We start from the raw sequence: 23352 nt of genomic DNA, 5'->3' as shown, positions 1-23352 counted from the left end.
ACACATCAACTAATTGCAAGAATTTTCTAGAATCCAAAATCATTACATGGATAGAATTGAACTGATCTGCTTTCTCCTACTGTGATTTATCCAAATTCTTCTATTGACACACTGATATATTTCCAGAAGGTTCCTGAACTAAACCGGTTGTACTGTCAGGAAGAATGTAGAAAAGTCATAAAATTATAAAATATCAGTGTAGCAGCTAAGTTTTGTCTATTTGTTTTATTTATTCATTTACAGTGTTTCCCATAAAAACCATAAACACTTCTGTGTTTAGATTTAAAACCTCTTACTTAGTGGCCTCCAATTCTGATAATGTTTTATGGGAGAAAAACAACTGAACATCAGATTACAGTGTTTCATCTTTTTCTTTATTGTTTTAAGGTAATGCAACATGTTTTATTAGCCCTTTTCAGACTTTGCAGGGATTTCTACAGAACATTTTAATATTCTAATCAAAGGATACCCTCATTTTAAAGCTAATGCTGATGCACTGAAAGGCATATTGTTACAGAGAAGCCTTCAGTTCCTGTTAGTAGAATTCATTATATTTTATTCAAGAAAATCTAAAAGATGCATTTATATTCTTTATAAGGTCCTTATACTGTCAGGCAGCTTACTATTTGTGTCATTCATATCCACTTTCTTTGTGTTACAAACAAAAGCAAAACTGACCTGTAGACTTGAAAGACAATGATGACTCATTAAGACTTAAACTACACAGGGCAGTGAAACAAACCAGATGGAAAATTCTGAGTTAAATGTGTCATTTTCTTTGAATACAATTAAACTTTTTACTTGGACTGTTAAATCTGGTAAAAAAAAAAAAAAAAAAAAAAAAAAAAAAAAAGAGAGAGAGAGAGAGAGAGGGAGAGAGAGAGAGAGAGTTGGATATCATAATTAACACTAGGAGGAGCCATGTTGCTAAATCAAGGAGGAAGTGATCAGTATAGCCCTTCATACAGGTTATTACAATATAACGACTACTGGCATTGTTTTCGCCTTGTGTTTGTTGTATGGAAACCCCTTTCTGATACGCTTTCTATTAATATGAATTAATAGATTGACATTTTGTAGAGTTTTTTTTCTCATATTTGTTTGTAAATAGTTTGAATGTCCCTTAAGGAGCCTGGAGAACTATTCTTTAAGACTATTTAAAGGAATGACAAGAAATCAGCCTAAGAGCGTTCTGACTGTGTGGAAGAATAAAGGTGGTCATTCCAAATAGAGACTTTCAAGCTTGTTTGTACAGAATTGTTAGAATTTTCCTTATATTCCATATTTTCTTTTATGTAAGGTAGGATCAAGACTTTTTCCACAGTACTACACTTCATTACACCCGTGGTAAATTTACATATAACAAAAAGAAATTGAAAGAAAAAAGTCATTTTTCAAAATATATAATAAGATACGGTACATTTCTCTTTTTGTAATGAATGTAACCTACAAAATAATAGACTATATTTATCTTAATTATAGAGAAACACAAATGTAAAGTAGCAACAACTACAGACAATGAGAGCAGCCGACAACCACATAACAAAAATGTTAATACATGTTGTCGTAAACTCTGTCGAAAATAATACTTTATATATTATATATAACAAAAGAAAAAAAAACATGTTTCAGGCTAATTTATGTGAGGTTGTAGGCTCACGGCCATAAGCTGTATGAAGATGTTTTATGATATGATAAGGGCACAGCTTGAGCTCTGCGCCACCTACTGGCTGAGACGCGTATGAGCGCCAAGCTGATGACGTGGATCGCTCAGTTGACCACCAGAGCAGCAGGATGGCCGACCAGAGTAGGCAAATAAAACTCGCTGCAGCTAAGAAAAAGGTAAAGTATTTTACAATCAACGCAGTCACATATCGCGGAAAGTGTAGTTCCCACTTTGTGTACACAAGTCTGTGTTAACTCTGTTTTCTTGTCTTTTCGTTATGTATATTTTTACGGGGCAAGGGTGTTGTCATTACACGTCGCCCGAGTACTGCACTGTCGCTTGTCCGACATCCTCCGCTCCTCTCGCGGCTCTGTTGCGTAGGAGAGACCGATGTTTTATCGGGGCCTCTGGTGATAGCATTAACTTTCCCAGATTATGTAGACTATTTTTAGTTAGTAGAGACACGCATAGTATCCCACGCTGTTTATTTACTCGCAGATTAACTTGCACCACTTGCTTGGCCGCTTTACTTGACTTTCCATCTGACATTTAAATGTAGTTAAAGCCTAACGTGCTAACCCAGGTAAGTTAACGTTAGCAAGCTAGCTAACTAGCTGATGAATATATGGCTACGTGTGAGTCTAAGGAATGTCGCACAGCAGCCAGCCAGCTTTTTATGTTATCTGCAGGATTTAATTTCATAAGAAAATGTCTAACAAACGGTAGTTTTAAAACAAAGCACTCATCGAGCTTGTAAGCTACCCCTGCAGCACAGTTAGCTGGATGGACTGACGGGGGTGTTTTGACAGCTGACACCCCTCTTCCCTGTCCTGCTGTGTGCTTTGGCTTGGTGTCTTTTTCGGCTAGTCAGAAAGATGGCCTTATCAGATTCAAGAAGTCACTCCTCAGCATTTCTTGCTGGCCCACAAGCTTCACGAATAAGTGGCCATGGTGACATGTCATTTTGCTGCTATTTAGCTTTACTGTTAAAAAAAACAACAACCAGCAGTTCCCGTTACACAGCTGTTAGAGCCCGCATAGAGCTTTCTGGCATGCTTTAACCGTCATATGCATATCATACGCAGGTTATCATTGTTTAGCGCAACTTACTAACTTGATCCGTCTGAAGCCGGATCTTTCTGCTAGCTGGTGCATTGTTTTGGAATAGGAGCACTGAATTCGTATTTTATTGCCTCATTCATTCAGCTTGATACGACGCTCAAGGTGTTGAGTGTAATTTGTTTGAATTAATATGTATAGTTGGGGACAGTTGCAGAGTCCTGGTATTATCTGTGTAACACGTGACAAAATAAATATATATTAGTAGACATTGTTCATCTGCACACGTTTATGGGTTTCTTCTCCATTTCCTACTCAGCTGAAGGAATTTCAACAGAAGAGCTCCCCTGCTAGTGTAGGAGGAGAAAAAGGAGGTGGAGCCAAGAAGAAGAGAAAGGTGAAGGGATCCAGCCAACATGATGCACCTTCACCAGACAGAAACTCTCCAGACAATGTAAGCATAACAGTTTGCTTTATTGTTGTTGTTGTCGTCAAATGTCGTACTCTTTTTGTGCTTGATAGATGGTCATATGATGATTAGCTCTTTGAAGCTGCAGGGTGTTGTATTTGTGTGTTTGGCTGAAGAGCATATATTGCTTTTTGCCAATTATCAGATCAGGTGGCTGATTTTCCATCTAGTTGGCATTTGCTTTACTTACACCTGTCAAATACACACACAGGGCCAGCAGAGTAGAACTATTTAGACCCCTTTGCAGCGCTGATGACAGACATGTTTACCTAAGAAGAGTGTTGCACATGAGACAGTGTTTTTTAAGCCCCTGACCACAACTTTGGCTTTTACATATTGCAATATGTAGCATAAGGTAAGAATTTCAAGAACCAATATATAATTTTATGAGAAAGTATAAAGTAGTCCTTGTTCTGCTGCACAGATGAGCAGCATTCCAGCTAGAACCTGGAGCAATCTGAGCATGATGAACTGGCTGACTACTATCACCAGCTGCAGTCCAAGCTGCTGGAGTTGTAGCCAGTTTGGCTAGATAGGCAGCTGAATATATTCTGTTATTTGTCTCAAAACACTTACTATTTCCAATATCTTCAATACCACAATGTATATGCTGATTTTTAATAACTTATCCAAAAAAGTACTGGTGTAGCAACTTGCGTGCATATCAGTAACTCACTGTCCTCTACCCCTGTCAGTTTACACTTTATGTCATCTGCTTGTTTCAGCATTCAGGTTCATCAGATTTTTGTTATAGAACATTTAATGGGAGTAATCATAAAATTACACTGATTAAAAAATGATAGGTTTTCAAGTCTCCTCTCCCGAGAATCCCTCTGTGAATATCAGCCAGTTCTCTACTCTATGCTGCTGCTTTAGGTTTATCCTGTGCTTTAGTAGCACTCTTTATACCTGATAAATAATAATTAATTCCTGATCTTCAAAGCGGTGACTCATTATTCAGCTGTTCATCCATCAGTTCATTTATTTCTTCTGTATATCTGTAGTTGAGCTGAGGTGGCTGCTGGGTATTCAAATTTCCTGTTTCCCTGGGATTTTCTTTTTCTGATTTTCATTACTCACTTGTTTTTCACCGTATTTGTACTTGTTTGAGTAAAAAACATAATTAATGTGCTAACAAGACCATTGCTTTGATATTTGTTCTGGTGATTTTTAAAAAGTACTGGCACAAATTGTGTTCAGCAAGTAACACAATCACATTCTTTGAGCTCACTTGACGGTCTACCAAGTTTTGGATTTTTTTAAGAACATTTTTTTGGTATTTACCGGTAATGTCATTTTGATTATTAATGTGGAACACCATCTTCTGCTGTGGCCTGTTTTCAAAGCTCTCTAATCAAATTAAAAGTACCCATGAGAATATGTGTAGTGCTTTCAGACAGCAGTTGCGCATGTGGCGAGAGTCTGCTCGACGACATTTGACCTGCATTTGGATACATTCGTGAGACAGCTGTCACCCTGCTTCTCGCTATTAGCAGAAACTCCAGTCTGCAGCATGCTTTCATACACTTCGCATATACAACTGAGAGTTGCACTCAATACATCCAGTTGTTACCAGACAAAAGTTGCGTTTTCCTTTTGCTTTTCTATCCTAAAGCATGTTTCCTGTCTTGACTGCCCTCACATGCAACTTTTCCGTCTCTGTTACACCCTCTCTTTTTTTCACCAGCCAGTCAGCTAAATCTTAAACTTTGAATTTTTAGTGCAGTTATTGCAGTCAGACTATTTTATGCTGCTACTACTACGTTTGAAAAAAAAAAATGCTGTGCTTTCCCCAAGCTGTTATTGTAATTGTTATTTAGTTTAAATTACTTTTTTCTCTTGTTAGTTGTTGTGGTTTTTAACAGAATAAAAGAGTCTGTACAAGTCCAGTCTACATTTACTGCCCTCTTGCATACTTCTAGACCTCCTGCTTGTAGAAATGGTTTCCCTGTGCTTGTTTGTTTACCACTCTGTCACTTTCTGAATTTTTCTCTCCCTTTTCCAATCTCTTTCTCCTCCTTTTCCTGTAGTTTGACAGTTTTTTAAAAGCACTTAGTCAAAGCAATGGAATAGTCCTCCCTCATTATGGCAACTGTCAGGTGAGCTTCTGTCCCTGGCTTTTCTTTCTTTGTTTCCTCCTGATTGTTTTTAATCGTTCTCTGCACCCCTCTGTTGTTGATGTTTGGTGTTTAATATTTTACCCTGCTTCTCTATTCTTACCTTCCTTCAACTGCAACGTTTTCTTTATGTCATGTTGAGCTGGAAGCATGAAAAAGAATTGTCTATAAATTCCTGCCTGTTATTGGTTTTAAATATATATCAGTTTATCGCAGCATTATTGGTGATCTTTAAATAATATTGCATTGCTTTGAATAAATAGTTTCCAGATTCTTGCTAGTTGCACGTTTCTGATGTCAATATCCATGTGTCATCTTGGTGTGTGTGTGTGTGTGTGTGTGTGTGTGTGTGTGTGTGTGTCTCTTTATGTGGCAGATTATTGCTTGTACTGGATCAAAGCCACTGAAAACTGAAGCTTTATTTTGCCAAAACTGCATATAGCGTTAATATAGACTAGACATGCTGCAGATATTTCAGAGAGTCTACAATGGGTGGGATCAGTGGCAATGGGGCACCAGTACAGGAACTTCATTTTCAGTGGGACACCTTAATTACTGCTAGAAAGGTGTTTCTATTCATTTTTTACAGTCTAATTTCTTCTTATCAGCTTCTGTACTCATCTAGATGTAGAAATGATAAAGTTAACAGTAAAAGTTTGGATAGAACACTAGTCTGGTGATTTTTATGCGTGTGTTGTGGTCTCTTTGCAGCTCAAACTGCTACTTCTCTGTACGTTTAAGCCCGTGTGTGCATTTCTGTGTATGTGTCGCCTCAGACCTTCGCTGACGTGGAGGCCGTGAGGTCTTCAGCTCAGCTGCTGGAGGAGTCAAACAGCGAGCCTGATTACATCTCACCTTTGTCTAACCCCGCTAGCGCTAACACTGCTACTAACTCTGAGTCTGTCGATCACAACACTGACCTCCAGGTGTGTCTCTCCTATGTTTCTCTTTCCTTCTCAGTCTTGAAAAATATATTTTGTCCTGTCATTGTTGCACCACACGGCCATAAAACTGCATTGTCATTCTAAGCATCAGTGTGAACAGTTCCTTTTTCATTTGCTGCATTTGTATTAATTTATACATGTTATAATAGGAACAACAGTTTCAGCACAGGCCATTTATGTGACTTTTATTATTATTATTTTTTCTATTACACATATTCCTCTCTTTATCAAATGTGCTGACTGTCTCCCTTTTATCTATATTTGTCGCTTATGCTCTCTGTTTTCTGCTTTCAATTTTTGTCTCCCTGCAGGATTACTCTGATACCAACGGCAACGAGAATTCAATGGAGGAAAATAGGTGGGTTCTGTCATAGAATCGTGATTATATATCTATGTATCGGTAATTAAAGAGAAGGGTATTGAAGGGGGACTGTTCTGAACTATGACATGTTTACAGTTTGGAGACAATAGATTATTTTCAAGGGCAGGCACTTGCTGTAACATCCATGTTCTGAAAGCTTGGTATCCCACACATCATTACATAAAATATATGTGTGTTTTGAACTCATGGATTATTATAATATATGTATCTTATAGAATGAATACAGCAAGCAACACTTTTTCCAGTATACCTTTTTTTATGTAGCCGTATGCTAGCTTATAAAGTGAAGTGGTTCATGTAAGCTACTGAGTGTTTGTTGATGTGTGTGTCCATGTCATCCTGCAGGCCGCTGTCTTCCACAGAGAGCCTGCGACAGCTCTCGCAGCAACTGAACGGCCTGGTCTCTGAGGTACGCACACTTCTTTCATACAGAGTTCGGCTTTTAACAATAACACACCACCACTACCACCACCGATGTGGCGTTTTAATCAGGAAGCGTTGCGTCTATTCTGGGTAGGAATGCACTGAAAGCATTTTCAGTTTCGCCAGTCATTCCCAGTGGTCTGAAGCACGCTGACAGCATCAACTGGTGCACTAAAATAGTTTGATAGATCTTCTTTTAACTTTAATTTTGTTAGGTCAAACCACAAACATTGCTTTTTCTCAGGTTTCTAAGACCGTTTCAGGTGAATTCTTGTCATGTTTTTACTAAAGTGCTGTTTCCCATTGTGGTGAAGTAGATGTCCTACTGTGGATGACGAATCAGTTTTTTATCTGCAGTTCATCCACTATATTAAACACGTTTAAAGTTTCTCCTATGAATGGCAACAGAAACGGTGCCACAGATTCCCTGACAATGCTTATTTACCTTAAAACATCTGATATTTTTCTGTGTGGGAAGCACATTAATGTCTGCCTGGATGTGTCTTTTAGTCATCTGCTGCATATGTGAATGGAGATGGCGCACCTCCTCTGAGTGAGCGAGAACTGGAGGTAAGAAGAAGAAACTTTTTTTTGTTGAGTTTTTGACATTCTAAAGCCTGAATTACAAGTCACTTAACTCATGCAGTAGTATCCAAAAGCCATGCAAGTGGAACAAATGAGTTTCCAAGATTAATGAAGGTATTCTAATATTACTCCCCCCATTGTTTATATAACTGGTAAGTCATCTTTATGGTGAGGAGTATAGTAGAAGTTCAGATATCCAGCAATATTGTTGCAGAGACTTTGTATGAAGGAGCAGGTCTTACAAGTGACACTTTAATAGGTTTGTATGAATGCTCCTCTCCTTCTCAACTGGCTCCATTTATCAGTTTAATAGCCATCACATGTTTTATTTAATTATTTGATCCACTTCTCATTATTAGTAGAACATATGCACTACTTGTCATGGTGCTATTTTTGCCTCCATGTTAATAATTCACATTTAAATTTTCTCCTCCTCCTCCCCCCATGTGTTCTTTGTTTGACTTTTGCCACTGCACTTTATTCCTCTCTTTTGTTTTCTTTTTTTTTTTTTTTCCTTTTCCCTTTCCTTACCCGGATGCATGCGTGCACGTGATAGAGTCGAAACCAGGAGCTGGCAGCCGCCCTGGAATCCAGCAACCTAACAAACTCTCAGCTCACTACCAAGCTAGACCAGCTGGTAAGAAGCTGTGTGTATGCATAATCATGTGCACATCTTTGTGTGATTGCAGTAACACTCGTCTCCCTCTGCCCCTAATCACTCTTATCAGTGCATGCATTTTAATGCATTCTTCATGTCATCTTGAGTAACCATAACCTTTAAAAAGAATTATGGTTGGCATGGTTTTAGTGGTATTTATTTATTTATTTATTTGTTTGTTTTTTTTGTTAGCTTAACTAAAATTTCTTCAGAGAATTAACAACGGCAGCATGATTGATCCTTTCTGTGCACCTTGTGACCAGAGCAGTCATAACCTGATAGTAGATGCAGGATTGTATGGCATTTTGAGTTTAGCAATATAACCAGAGCTCCAAGCTTTAAAACCACATGAAAGATTAACAAAACATTAATAACAGAATAGGTTTACTATTTTAGTGCTCGGTGCTATTATTGTCCTGTCTGGCATGAACATGAGGTCTGTGCCAGAATTTTGGTTATGTTTTATAGGCTAACACTGTGTAGCACTGCTGTGATGATTAAAAGTGTGTATATACAAGACTTTTCCCCAACTTAAATATATATCCTGTTGGTCTGGCAGACACAGCAATCTCAGGAGCTTACAGATCAGCTACAAAAGGTATTTTTGTTCTCCTCTTTTTACCTTCTATTTGTATCTGTGTAATTCTTTATTTTCTTTGTTATTGTAATGTTTTGCTCTTTGTTATTAATCAACTTTATTTTTTTCTTTCTTCAGGAGCGAAAAGAATTTGAACAGAGATTTTCAAAAGAGCAGGGTGCCATGCGGGAGCAATTACAGGTACATTCACTTACCCAAATGCATAAATTTAATTTGTCCTATGGAGCAACTTTATTTGTCACTTAATAGTGTCGTTGTATTACAGTGTGATGTGGCAGTGCATAATGCCAGAGTGCACTGAGTTGCACTTGTATAAAATGTTATCCAACAACATACACTGCCCTTTTTAACACTTCCTATATTGTTAATTAACTCTAACAAGAATAAATAATCTACTGTGTGTAATTACTCTGAGAAATTAGAATTTTCTGTATGTTTCATTAATCAGGTCTTGTTAGTGAAGTCAGCTGACTTTATCTAGTCTTATATGAAGAATGGTGCTCTTTGTTCGTATGTCCTCTTCCAAGGTTCATATCCAGACCATTGGCATACTAGTAGCTGAGAAATCGGAGCTACAAACAGCACTACAATACACACAACAGGCTGCACGGCAGAAAACAGGTGTGTGTGTGTGTGTTTGGGGGGAGGGGATTTTATTTTTTTTAAATAATAAAGTTGGCAATGGTTTATCGCTGCAGCAGTTAACGGTGTGTATGTGTGTGCCTCTTTCTCCTTGTATGTGTGTGTGCATGCATGTTAAGCTGAGGCAGAGGAGCTGAATAACCGTCTGCAATCAACAAAGCAGAGAGTGTCAGAACTTGAAAGAACTCTCTCTTCTGTCTCATTGCAGCAGAAACAGTTTGAAAAGGTAACAGCCAATCCAGCAATCACTTGCATATGAGTAATGCAAATGCAAATAAATGAACTCGTAAGAAGGCAGTGTTACCTAATTTAGCTGATCGCACGTATTGTCTGTGTGGTTGTTTTTAATAGGTTTCTATGATGTTTTTGTCTTGCTGAGTCTTTATTTTTTTATTTTTTGTCCTCAGCACAACAAAGAGCTTGAAAAGGAAAGAGACAATCTGAGATTGGAGGTGTTTAGACTAAAGTAAGTCATTTTATCCTGACTTGCCTGAGGAGATTTTTTTTTATATGGTCTTTGTATTTTGAATGCTTTGGTTCTTTGTAATGGAAGAGTTGGCTTGAACAGGTTTCCCAAGTCTTGTCTGGATATGGCGAGTTTAAAATAAACACTGAATTTGTTTGTTCACAGAAATTTGAGTGAGGAGTCGAAGCAGCAGAGCTCGGAGCTGTCAGAGCAGATAAAACTGAGTACACAAGAAAATGCCGCAATGAAGTTGGAGGTAGAAGATCTTCGCAAGAGGCTCGAGATAACTGACCTCATGTTACAGCAGGTCTGTTGAATTCCAGGAAAACACAGTTCATTCACGTATGAATTCATCTTTCTCCTACCACATGCTGGAAGTAGTGGAACAACTCCAGAGTCAATGTCTAGGAGGCCAGTGTTTGAATATTGTATGGCCGACAGTAATTCTAGTTTTCCTACTAATTTCTTCCAGTGCTCAAGTCAGTCAGATCCTACCAGTGCCAGCCAGCAGGTTCAGTTACTGCTGGAAGAGAAGCAGCAGCTGGAGGCGCACAATCACCAGGTTTACATGGACTTTTGTCTTATCATTGGCTTCTGTGTTTGACTGCTGTCTGTGTTAATATTCAATATATTTTGTACCTATTCCATTACTGATTAAGCAATATAGAAAAGTTAAAAAAGAAGACTTAATTATTATTTTTTTTATTTACATTTGTGATGATGTAGCTTATGGAGTCCATTGCGCAGCTGAAGACAGAGAGGGATTGTTATGCAGTGCAGATCCAGGAAGAAGGTCGTGTGTGGAAGGACAAAACTGAACAACTGCTAACACAGGTACAGTAACATCAGCATGGCTTATGGTTTCACTATAGCTTTGAATAAAGAGCGAAAATGGTAGTGCTGCTTCTTTTGTGTGGGTTTTTTGTTTGTTTATTTTTTTGTATTTAAGCCTAATTAGTGTGTGTGTGTGTGTGTGTGTGTGTGTGTGTGTGTGTGTGTGTGTGTGTGTGTGTGTGTGTGTGTGTGTGTCTCAAGGTTTCTCTGGTGGCAGAAGAGAGGGATAGAAACATCAACCAGGTGCAAGAACTGGAGGCCAGCATTGCAGAGTTAAGAAATGCTGCAGGTGAGTAGTGCACACAACCCTCATCTAGTGCCTCTTCCTTTTCCTCATTAGTTTTCATGTCTTCTTAATGTGGCAAAGATCAAGAAACACAAAAGTCAGAAGGAGAGCAGATGGGGCTGCAGTAAGTGATCTGCAGTTTCGGGATTAACATTAGCCCCATTGTGTGTTTATTGTCAGGTCTTCCTGCTTATAACCTTGTAAAATATTATTTTAATGTTTAGTTTAGCATATATGTTAAAAACATATCAAATATAGCATTCAAAATACTGGCCATATGTGACACAGCTGCAGTATTTGTGTTTAGTAGAATTAGAAATCTTGATAATTGGTGTTTTTTCTCTTCTAGCGTTATTATCCCAGGAGAGAGAAGCTCAGCATGGCACAGAGCATCAGTCCTCAGGACCATCAGAAAATGAAGTGGCTTTGCAGGAGGCCCTTAATGCCCTACAACAAGAGAAAGATGCCATTACGTCACAGTATCAGGCACAGGTGTGCTTCACATTGTTTTCTCCAAACCCATTTTAATGGGTTAATGTGACTCATATATAGTTTCATATACACTTAAAAGGAGCACATATTGATTTTTCCCTTTCTGGATGTTTCAAAGAGAGTTGGTGCTTTCATTGCACCTCTTACATTTGAAGTGTGTTAATCATCCTCTGTAATACTTCCACAGCTGAGGGACAACGAGCAGCTGAGCCGTATGTGTGCAGAGCAGGAGTCGCGTCTGGGGGAGCTGGAGCGTCATGTGGAGAGCCAAACCCAGGAGGCTGAGGACCGCCGACGCATGCTAGAGGATGTTCAGTCAGACAAGGCCACTATTAGCCGTGCTCTCACCCAGAACCGAACACTGAAGGACCAGCTGGCTGAGCTACAGAACGGTTTTGTCAAACTGGTGAGGCTGAAAATCTTACTATCTGTTTATTTTTAGAGGACACCCTTAGTTACCACTATAACTGCCTTATTTTTGCACCACAGTGCTCAGAATTCTACTTTTTCTGCTGGTCTTTAATTTCATAATTTCCTTTTTTCTCTTTGAATTTATGCTCTCATAATCTGTTTTGGGTTGTTTTTTTTTTTGTTTGTTTGTTTGTTTGAAACCAGTGTTGGTCAAGTTACTTGAAAAAAGTAATCAGTAACTTTACTGATTACTTATTTTCAAAAGTAATTAATTACATAGTTACTTAGTTACTTTTTAAAAACACGATTTACAACCTGAATAGGTGATAAAGCGATAGATCTTTCAGCCCAATTCTACTTTTTCTACATAATCCATCATACAAAATGTAATCAAATGGAAAACTCTCTTTTTTTTAACTTGTTTTATCAGTTTTAATCTTTTAACTTTATGCATTAAGCAAAAATTTAATTATATGCAACATTCTCTGACTTGAATAAATTAGTTTAAGATTTAAACCTATTTTCTACACATTCCAGCACATAAAATAAAATATTTTTTGTGTTTACACTCACTCTTTCAAATAGATGCAAGTAAAACACAGCAGAAAATAAATAAAGTCAAAGACTAGAGGTCCTGTTGCTCTATTTTCACCTGTAAAGCAGGAGTGGGGTAGGCGGAGGTTTACGCTGGTGCAGGTGTGCCGCGGTCAGTTGAAGAATCCGCGAGTTTCTCTGTGAATTTCCCATTACGTCGTTGCGCACTCAGTGCTTGCTTGGAAGTTTAGGGGGTTTTTTCGCTGTAAAAACAAGTTTTCTTCCCACGCACGATGGACGCTAATGTTTTTGTCACTTTTTATGGAATCAAACTCAAAGTAAGGTCAGTACTTCCACGCTTTAAACGCTGCACGCTCATACTCTCTCCCACAATCGATATGTGATCCATTGTTGATCTGCACACAGCTGTTGTCACTAACGGCGCACTCGCTTACGTCACTGTCATGAGACATTCTCGCAAAAAATCACTGTTTTAGTAACACAGTAACGCAGCGTTCCTGCGGGAAAGTAACGGTAATCTAATTACCGTTTTTGCAATAGTAATCCCTTACTTTACTCGTTACTTGAAAAAGTAATCAGATTACAGTAACGCGTTACTGCCCATCTCTGTTTGAAACAGAGCTGTGTTTTGTTAGTAAGTATCTGATTGACCTCAGTGGTGCTTGACACGTCTGTCTTTAAACCGAAATTCCTGTTACTCCTTCAATCTAACAGACGAATGAGAACATGGAGTTGACTACAGCCATCCAATCAGAACAACATGTGAAAAAGGAGCTTGCACGCAGAATGGGTGAATTGCAAGAGGAGTTGCACAACGTCAAGGAGCAGGTGAGGTCACACACAGCACTCCCCTAAAGCAAACACAGATGAAAAGTCAGCTGAATATGCACTCACTTGCTGTTTGTCTTCATGCTTTGTCCTCTTCTATTTTCTTGCCTCCAGCTTGAGCTGAAATGTACAGAAGCTCAGGGTCTGATGGAGCAGAGGGATCAGGTAGCGGCACATCTCCAGCAGTACTGTGCTGGCTACCAGGCCCTGGTCTCAGAGAGGGAACAACTTCACCAACAGTATCTGCAGCAGAGTCAGCTAATGGACCGACTACAGCACGATGAAAGCAATGGCCGTGCACAGCTGGAGATGAGTCACAGTCAGCTTAAACAAGCCCATGTATGTATATAAGACCTTTTTAATATATACATCTGTGACCAGTCTGTGTAGATGGTGTTGTGATTCTAGAATTCAGTACAATAATACATTGCAATATAGAGCATAAAGTATGTTCATATTCATCCTGTCAGCTGAACTGCTGTGGTAAATCTGTCAGGCCTGATAGTTCTGAGGGGGATTAGTGCAGCTTTGAGCTGTACTAATGATTATTGGGACACTTTGCAGCAGTTCGCTTGGCCATCGTGTTTAATGCTTCAGGGTGTTGCTCCTTCTCGGGTTTCCTAACTTAATGGATTCAGCACTTAAGTTAGGCCCATTCTGTTGCCTCTGTACATGCCATTAGAGAGAAGGTGGAGTGGAAAGGCAGAGCTGGTATTAGTGTTTTTATACTGCAGAAAATACGTTTTGAAATGATTTCAGATTAAGGTATTTTTATGCATAGAAAAATTTATAATTTTGACATGACTGTTTTAATATGATCTAATCTATACTGGCCGTCTTCAAGGAAAACTGCAGTCTGTTTTTATTATTTATTTATGTTTTTCCTTAACACTCTCAAAAACACACTCTAATTGTTTTTCGTTACTGCCTCTTCCTGCAGGAGCATCTGGAACAATTAGTCAGAGACAATGAGCAGCTGAAAGCTGAGGTGAAAGAGCTGCTCAACAGCTCTGCTCTTATGACATCACCCAGAGACCAAGGTAATCTCTCTGTTACTGACATGTTTGCACTTTCTGCCTTGTTTTCCTTTGGTGAGAGATTTCCTGCAATTTAAAAATAATTATCTCTAAAGTTATAATAGTATAGTGGCTTTATCCTGTCTCTTTTTAAATAACAGTGTCACAATTTCTTAATTTGAAGCAGATAATATGTTGTTACAGCAGAAACTGCAGATTAAGGCTAATCTGTTCAAAATGAAGAAGTGCAGTTTTTTTTTGTGTACTAGCAACAAAAATGGAAAGCATTAAGTGCTGCTGCACCATGTGTTTCATTAGTGTGATAGGTTTTTAAGGAATTAAAAAACAGTTGTACATGTCATATCATTTTAGGAGATGGAGTGGAAAGCCAGTCCCTGCAAGAAAGTCCAACAAAGTCTTCCCCCATAGTTATTCCAGAGGATTTTGAGAGCCAGAAAGAGATGGTAAAGAGATGTTTCCAGCTCATGCAAATGTTCTGTTTTTCTTTCGTTCACAGTCTTTTTATTTTTTTAATATCACATCTTAGTCTAAAGTTCATATTTTTATGTCCAGTGCCATTCTATGGTGAATTATATGGTTTAATTTTATGGCATGAAACAAAAGTATGACCTTACCCTCATTTCTATTTCGTGTTGCCTTGCAGGAGGATTTTATTCGTGGAGCTCTGGCTCAACTGGAGGCAGAGAGGGACGAGGCCAGAAGGCAACTGGAGGAGGAGCGCAGGCTTCACATAGCAGCCCGGCACCAGGCCAGCGTCACCCTAAGTCTGGAGCAGCAGCGCCACAGCCAAACACCTGTTAATGACCACGAGCACGGTCACAGTCACGGTCAACACAGTCACTGTGAACACAGCCATGAGCATTCAGGTCAGAAGCATTTGTGTTTGTGCAATTTTGCAGATCTTTCTACAACTAAAAGACTTAAATTCTCTGGAGAGTAACAAGTGTGTGTGCCAGTTTACTCTTTTACTCTCGTGCCATGTAAACAGTTTTTCCCCCCTTTCCGTTATTGCTTGAACAGAAGGAGGAGTGCCGGTGGAAGTTCATCAGGCCCTGCAAGCTGCAATGGAGAAGCTGCAGCAGCGTTTCACATCCCTAATGCAAGAGAAAGCAGACCTGAAGGAGAGGGTGGAGGAACTGGAGCACCGCTGCATCCAGCTGTCTGGAGAGACTGACACTATAGGTGAGTGTTTTATAGGTTGTTCTTAGTCCTGTTTCATATGTAATCATTTGTTCCTCATATTCATTTCTGTTATGTATATTTTTGCAGGCGAGTATATTGCTCTGTACCAGAGTCAGCGGGCTATTATGAAACAGAAGCATCAAGAGAAAGAGCAATACATCAGCATGCTGGCCCAAGACAAAGAGGAGATGAAGGTACTGATGTCTTTTAATGCAGAAGGAATGTCACAGTAATATCTTTTATGCAATATTAATGAAAACAAAAGACATGACATGACAAAATATGCAGGTGCCTAAGATTTTGAAGATTGTTTGCACAGACAAAAGTCTTTCTTCCTAAGAACACTTTTCTCTCTCACATCTTAAAGTTTTACCTGGTCATCGCTAAAAAAGTGTGCCATACTTAACATGATTGTTGTCCTTTGTGTCCACTATTTATCCCTTCTGCCCAATAGGCAAAGCTGGCTGAGCTGCAGGATCTTGTGATGAGGCTGGTAGCTGAGAGGAATGACTGGTACAACCGCTACACTGGAGCTGTAGCCGGCATGGGCACAGTAAACCCTGACCTGCTTCCTGTTGGACAGGAACACACTCACCCAGACCACCAAGCACACACGCACACAGAGCTTGATGCGGCCACTGGAGCAGGTAAGCAAAACCAGTTATGCTAATCATGATTGTTTTACAGCAGGTGGATTTTAAAGACCAAATATAAACATACCCACACTTCCACACAACCCCACAGGTAGGTGAGTTTGATCCTGTCTATTTTGTTGGGATATTTGTGTGTACAGTGAAGCTTATTTTAAACTCATAGTCCTGGGGCCCGTTCTTCGTACGTCGCTTACTACATCCAAGATCAAATGACACATCCAAGATCAAATCATCGCGCTAACCGTGAGCTCGCTAATCCGGTTCCCCGAACACACCTGCTGTTGACGATTACTACAGCTGGACGCAGGAATGTGACATCACTGGGTGTCGTAAAAGGGGCTACGCATCGATAGTAGAAACATTGATCGGCAACCCGCTGATTGGTCGGCGAAAATGTCCAAGGGGCGTGCTCGGTATTTTCCGGCAGCAGAGCAAGAACTCATGAGTGAGGGATTTCAGGAGTTTCAGAGTTTAATTAAAACGCAAGAGAACACTGCAAAGGCTGCAAAAGCAAGGAGAGAGGGCTGGCAGAAAGTTGCTGACAAATCAAACTCGTAGGTAATTTAATAATAATAATAATAATGGATTGGGTTTATATAGCGCTTTCCAAGGCACCCAAAGCGCTTTACGATACCACTATTCATTCACTCCCACATTCACACACTGGTGGAGGCAGCTACGGTTGTAGCCAGGCTGCCATATCGCGCCATCGGCCCCTCTGGCCAACACCAGTAGGCGGTAGGGTAGATCTATCATATGACACTATATTGTCCAATATCATATGGCATTATATTATATTATAGAACATGGGAACAAGTAAAAGTGGAATACAGGAGTATTCTACAGAATGGTAATATTTATCTCTTAGATTGCTTTGCGTCTCTTGGCAAGGTAATACTGGCCTGTAATACTCTGTTAGTTTGTTCATAACAGCAACCAAGAAAAGGGCAGAGCAACAAAAGACAGGTGGTGGTCCTGCACCCCCTCGTCAACAAGTTGGTTAAGTAAATAATACCCTCACGGGAATATCGATATCTCTCTATGAGCACACTGTCGCGCTGAGCTAAAGGATCCTGTCTGTCCCGCAATATACGCTGAATTCTGAGGACTCTCCTTATCAATCTTGCACCTTCCGCAATGGGTTGGTCGCGTATACGGACAGGACATGGCTGCGACAGGCTTCCCAAATCCACCTTCGCTTTTATAGCCGTGGTCTCTCATCTTGATTACACGAAGTAATTTACAATTACTACTCTGAAATATGAATTACATCTGTAATAATCACATACATGTAATAGAATGTTAATAGTACATTTCCCTTTTTTAGGAAATGACCTGTATGTATCTGTGTGACATCAATAAAAGGATCAAGTGCTGCATTATCTTTAGTTACATTGATAATATTTATTTATGGTGAAACAGTGGAAAAATATCGCTGTTGCTTTCGTATAAATGAAGCGGACATACCTGCGTGGCCGCGATCTAATCCTGTTTACATAAAGTAAACCTGCTCCCGAGCAGGTTTACGCTTACGGCTCTGTTGCTATGACAGCAAGTCCCGGATGAGCTTCGGGGAACCGACTGATCCAGGATCACGCGAAATCGTCAACAATCTAATCCGGCTAACCTACTTAGCGAGGTACGAAGAACAGGCCCCTGGAAGACTTTATCCACTGATGTGTGAGTCTGAAAGGCAGAAAGAGTGGTCCTTTAGCGCTTCAACTGTTCTGCCTCTTTTTTCAAAATAGATTTTAATTCATATTTCCAATAACATCACTGTTCTGTACCTTTTTTTTTTCTCTGCTGCATAAGCTATGGAGGACATCCCTCTGTCAGAACCTGCCGCCAGTCTGGAAGCTTCCTCATCCCAGATGCTGTTGACTGGATCTGGCCAGACTGACTCCAAGCCCCTGGTGCCTAAAGAGGACGCCACAGCCCAGCAAATCATGCAGCTGCTTCAGGAGATCCAGAACCCTCAAGGAGCTCAAAGATCACCCCCTTTTCTGGGAGAAAACCCCTGCATCCCCTTCTTTTACCGGCCTGACGAACAGGACGAAGTAAAGATCCTGGTGGTGTGAGATGTGGGTGTGACTGCTTAGGTGTGTGTATATGTGTGTGTGTGTGTGTGTGTGTGTGTAAACATGAGAAATGTTGGACTTGTGTTGAAGTGTGGGAAATATTAAATCCTACAGTTTACCACGTCTGTAGCTTACTGATGATCTTCTCAAACACTTCATAATATTGGAAACCTTACGTGACTGGTCGAAGATGCACGAATGTCGTTGACCCAGTTACATTAAAACACCCGCCCCCGTTCCGCGTGTCAGCACTACTGTGTGTGAGGCTTAATTGAGAGGATTTTGTATTTGCTGTTTGTTTTTATGTTCTTGTTTGTCCCTGATGCTTTTCCCAGCGAGGAAGTGGTCAGTATTCCTAAATGCAATCTGATTTTTTTTTTCCACCTCAGTTTTGAATTCCCATCTCACACATATGTGCAATAAATGGGGCCGTATATCCTGTCCCCTCACTGATAGAGTGCTGAAAGAGCTGTCAAGTATTAACAGCCTGTTTGTGTGCAACTTTATTCAAGTGCAAATGTCAGTTTAAATCCACTGTACACATGCCAAAAAACAAAACAAAAAGAGAGAGAGAGAGCATCACATGTGAATGTAATAACCTCAATATTAACCTGTATGTGTGTTTAATGTGAAGTGAGGAGAGGAGATGCAGAAAGAGCATATCAGGTTGGGTAACTAATGAGTGTGGAGTGAGATGTAAGGTGAAGTTAAGTGAGTGAAAGGGGTTTAGTGCACATAAAAGCTTTTAAACTGTAGGCGGTGTTCAGTTTTGAAGTCAAGAGCTCGCTACGTTACATAATTCAGGAAGATGGATGTTGCTGATTGGTACTGTTCTTTTTTCCTCCAGACACTGAAAATAAGTCATGTTTGTACATTGTAAAATGTTAGTATTTGTGATTTTTTTTTTTTTTCTTTTTCTGTTTTGTCCTGTTAGACTGAAAAGGCATCACCTTTATAGGGTATAGGGCATAGATGGAGCTTAGAGACCCATGAAGTTAAGCAGTTACTCAGTTATAAAGGCAGTGAAGTCATCTTCTCCTAACAGTCGTGTGGATAAAGTAAATGTAAACATAAATATTAGTGGTTGGGGTGCTGTGCTGCTGCTGACTGCTTTTCACATTATTTCATCTTTGCAGTTATTGCAATTTTTGGGGAAGTTGCTTATAGTTTAATGTCTATACCTGCAGCTACACATCATCTTTTTTCCTCAAATCAGGTAATCTGGTGCTCTGGGGTATTTGGCTGACCTCATCACAGACTCGGTCACTCGTCTCATTTCATCTTATCCCTAACCACGCCTTTGCTGTCTCGGGGTCTTTAAGTTTCCAAACAAATCGACACTAAAAACACGAGCCTGTTCTTCTCTGTTACATTTACGTGTAGTTCTACATATCAATGACGAATTGATGCACATCTTTAACAACTGGACTGTGTGAGCATGCGTATGTGGAGGCTGTACGTGTGAAATCCAAACTGTTTTCCTCCTCAGCCAAAATTGCGTCCGTTGTGCTTTGTTTGGTTTGTTTTGGGGTTTTTTGGGGGTTTTTTTGTGGGGGTTGTTTTCTTTTTGTTTGGGTTTTTCTTTTTTTCTTTTTCTTTTTTTTTGTAGAGTTCTATCAGATTATATAAGTATGATTGCACTAAAACTGTACATAGCTTCTCGTTTATCCCACCTCTGCTCCGGCTGCTGGTGGGACAGATGTGTTTCTAACATGGCTTCTTTGAAGAGAGAGGATCCTATGAAGCTTCATGCCGCACGCTGAGGATTCTGCTAAATTGAGTGTTGATGGAGGTGTGATGAGACACAGTCTAGCCAGATTAAACGAATGAGATGGTAAATTATTTCTACAGGTAAGGGACCATCTAGATTTTGAGAAAAGAAATTCCTCTTTTTAAAAATTAGGAATAAAGTAGGACTGATTTGTTATAGCTGGTAGTTGTATTGGCTACAAAACACTTGAATAAATCTCCTTTGGGCATTAAAAGTCAAGACATTGGGGAAAACTCCCAACATCAGGGCTGAAATTCAAGTTTCTCTGTCTAGCTTTAAGAGAGATTGGAGACTATATTGATTGAATTGTGAAATTGCATCCCTTTATAATTAATCATTCAAATTACCACAGCTGATTTTTTTTTTTTCCCCTTTCTTTCACTTAGACTAAATTTAGGCAACTTCTGTTTTTTGTGTGTCCTTTTTTACTTTTAATGCGCAAGATAAGGGGTCACTGCAAGGTCATATCCAAAAAAGGAATTCATTGAGACTATTTTTGCAAAAGTTTTTACACATACATGTTTGTCTCTGAATTTTGAGATCTTCTTTCTTGTGCTTTAAAGGGCATGTTCATTAAATTATTAGTCGCGCACTTGATTTATTGGGCAAATTTATTGGGTAGAAAGCAGTTTGGTATTTTAGGTATATTATACAACGTCAGATGGGACTGTGTCGTAGTTGTATGTACTCAGTGTTGGTTTCTTTACAGAGAAAGTAAACAGCACCTTCCCTAAACCTCTGCACTTTGCCATAAAAAGGTGCTTTTGAATAAAATGACTCCCTCATTCTTCCCTGCTTCTTAGCAATCAGTCCCTTTTTTTTTTTTTTTTTTTTTTTTTTTTTGCTTTTAGCAAAGGGTAAGACCAAGAGATAAATCTACATCAGGTGTTTGGGGACTTTCTGGGGCTTGTAAAATAATAACAGCTGTGTGGATTTCTGAGGTTTTCTAATTCCCTTTCAAATGCGTCATTGAAACATGGCAATGAGGAAGTATTTCTTGTCTCTACTGTTTAAGAGGTGGTGTATATACTGTACCTGTGTAACATATTGTATATTCATTATGCCTGGTGTATGGGGGGGAAGCTGCTCTGCAGTATTTACTGGCAGCTTGTATTGTATGCGTGCTAGTCCAGAGTCGGGGGTTTGGGGGTCACTGACTGGCTGTGATTCAGTACAAAGATTGACAAAGAGAAAATATTTTATTTATTTGAAAAATAAGTTAGCATCTCAACTAATCAGTTTTAATGTAAATTCGAAGTGACCGTAGGATGAAAATGAAGGATCGTTGAGAGAACTGATTTGTATGAGTGCTGCTTCTGACAGAATCCTTCTGATTTTTTTTTCCCTTGAGTAATATTTCTCCCCTTCTCCTGAATAAAGCTGATTGAAAAACGGTTTGTCTTGATTTCTTTCTTTTTTTTATTATTATTAAAGAAAACTCAACTTACAGAAACTACAACCTGCTGCCATCATAATAGGATAAGTATCATCATCACTAATAACAGCTACTGTTTCTCTGTGCTTTTATGATTCTGTTGAGCCTTCATCCACAATGCCAGGACCCTATCGGTGAAACCGCTAAATTGGCTTCTTATGGAAGTTTGTTTCTGCCACTGGAAAAAATGTCATATTTTGAAATTTCGACAGCATGAAAATCGATGTCAGACAAAGTTAATTGAATGTACTCGAGGCCTGCACGTACATCTAGAAGCGTATATGATATCTCTAACCTATAATAAATGCTTTTAGTAATGAAGTAATGATTAATACGTGAATGTCTGCAGCCTGACTCAGTGTTAATGGATGTCTGAGCCTGGCTGGTGGAGGGTTCAGCTTCTATGGAAAGACTGCTGTTTAGATTAACAGAGCTACAGTAGGGTGGGAACTAAACACATGACTTTACACTTCATAAAAATATTCTCATTTGGATTCTTTCGATCTCTAAAAGGTTAGAAACGAAGAAGGAACTAATCTTATGTGAGGTCCTACATGGATTGTGTCTGGATGGAGGCTGCAGGCTGCACTATAGTGACGCCTGGTGGTGGTGCTTGAATTGGACATATAGACATACAATTAATAACATGCACTGAAAACAGCAGTCGCGACGGGTTGGGGAATATCCCCTGAGCAACTCTTGCTCATGTCTCCTTCCTCTGCTTCTTTTACTACAGTAGATGCTTGACTTCTGAGCATTCATTTATGAAATGTTGATCTGGTTTAACCAAAATAATAAACAACAACGAATGCACATCTTACTGGTGTTTTTCATCTAAAATATCATTTCACATGAAACTCACACTGATGTCATCAAGCTCATCCTGCGCTTTACAAAGAATCTGTCCCTCACTCGCTTTTATCTCCTCTCTTTCCCCTGATCTCCTGATGGGACAACGATCAGAGCAGATGGTTGTCCCTCCCTGCTGGAGGTTTCTTCCTGTCAAAAGGGAGTTCTTTCTTCCCGCTGTTGCCAAGTTCTCACTCATCAGGGACGATCTGATTCTCTCTACTACATAGGGCTATTATATAAAGCATCTTATAAGAACTGTGGCTGTGAACTGGCATTATACACATCCATCTGCTGGATCCTATCCTAGTTGATTTTATCGTTTCTTGAAATAAACACATTCTATAAAATAAATAAATAAATGCAAACTGATCAAAAGAATGTGATGATTTCAAACGGGTAAAAAGACCCAAATGCAGACTTCAGAATTGAAAGACATTTTATTAACCAGCCTTACAGTTTTGTACCAATTTAACTGCAAGGCTGGAGGAGTGGGTAGGCAGGTTACAAAGTTAAAAGTCCAAATCCCATTTGGTCCAAAAGAAGGAGTTCCAGACAGGTTACAGGCATCAAAATAGCACAACAAGAAATTTTCCTATTAAACTAAATAAACTTCTTAAACCTTAAACAAGGCTGTAAGGAGGCTGAATGGTGGTCTTTTTATTTGCTTCCACGGTTAGTGGTATCCCAGAGCCTCCTTTTCTTTTAGATGAATAAGGAAAATCCTTGAGAGTGAAGATGAGTATGAGAGACACACAAAGAAACTGAACCCTAATTTAAGGAGTAGAATGTCTTTAAGTACTGTGCTAGACGAGAAGGTGAAGACAAGTCCATGCAGCCCATGACCCATGATGGGAGGAACACCAGGCTGCAGACTGATGACAGAAGAGCATGACGGGTCCTTCACACATACCTCTATGTTTCTGTGTCAC

General features: G+C 39.4%; 1 protein-coding gene across 4 annotated transcripts; it reads left to right on the top strand.

Moving 5' to 3' along the window:
• The first annotated feature begins 1696 nt into the window (after window positions 1–1696).
• On the top strand, window positions 1697–21530 carry golga2 (golgin A2). Of its 4 annotated transcripts, XM_085279717.1 has the most exons (28): window positions 1697–1842; window positions 3045–3179; window positions 5225–5293; window positions 6088–6237; window positions 6567–6613; window positions 6983–7046; window positions 7571–7630; window positions 8202–8282; window positions 8863–8901; window positions 9019–9081; window positions 9429–9522; window positions 9663–9769; window positions 9951–10009; window positions 10175–10316; window positions 10482–10571; window positions 10736–10843; window positions 11045–11132; window positions 11479–11621; window positions 11809–12027; window positions 13302–13415; window positions 13530–13754; window positions 14356–14455; window positions 14804–14895; window positions 15096–15318; window positions 15473–15634; window positions 15722–15828; window positions 16089–16281; window positions 18100–21530. In XM_085279717.1, exons 1-28 carry the CDS (start codon window positions 1795–1797, stop codon window positions 18363–18365), a joined length of 3288 nt encoding a protein of 1095 aa, XP_085135843.1. In that variant the 5' UTR covers window positions 1697–1794; the 3' UTR covers window positions 18366–21530. The 4 variants fall into 4 exon arrangements, with proteins under 4 accessions (XP_085135843.1, XP_085135844.1, XP_085135845.1 ...); XM_085279718.1 differs by lacking the exon at window positions 5225–5293; XM_085279719.1 differs by lacking the exon at window positions 8202–8282.
• Window positions 21531–23352: the final 1822 nt, after the last annotated feature.

Source organism: Mchenga conophoros, linkage group LG7 (assembly GCF_057382185.1).
Source record: "Mchenga conophoros isolate Kocher_MC1m ecotype Shallow Benthic linkage group LG7, M_conophoros_male_GT1.1, whole genome shotgun sequence".
Classification (NCBI taxonomy): Eukaryota; Metazoa; Chordata; class Actinopteri; order Cichliformes; family Cichlidae; genus Mchenga; species Mchenga conophoros.
The sequence above is the reverse complement of the archived record's forward strand: the minus strand, read 5'-3'. Positions and strand labels throughout refer to the sequence as shown.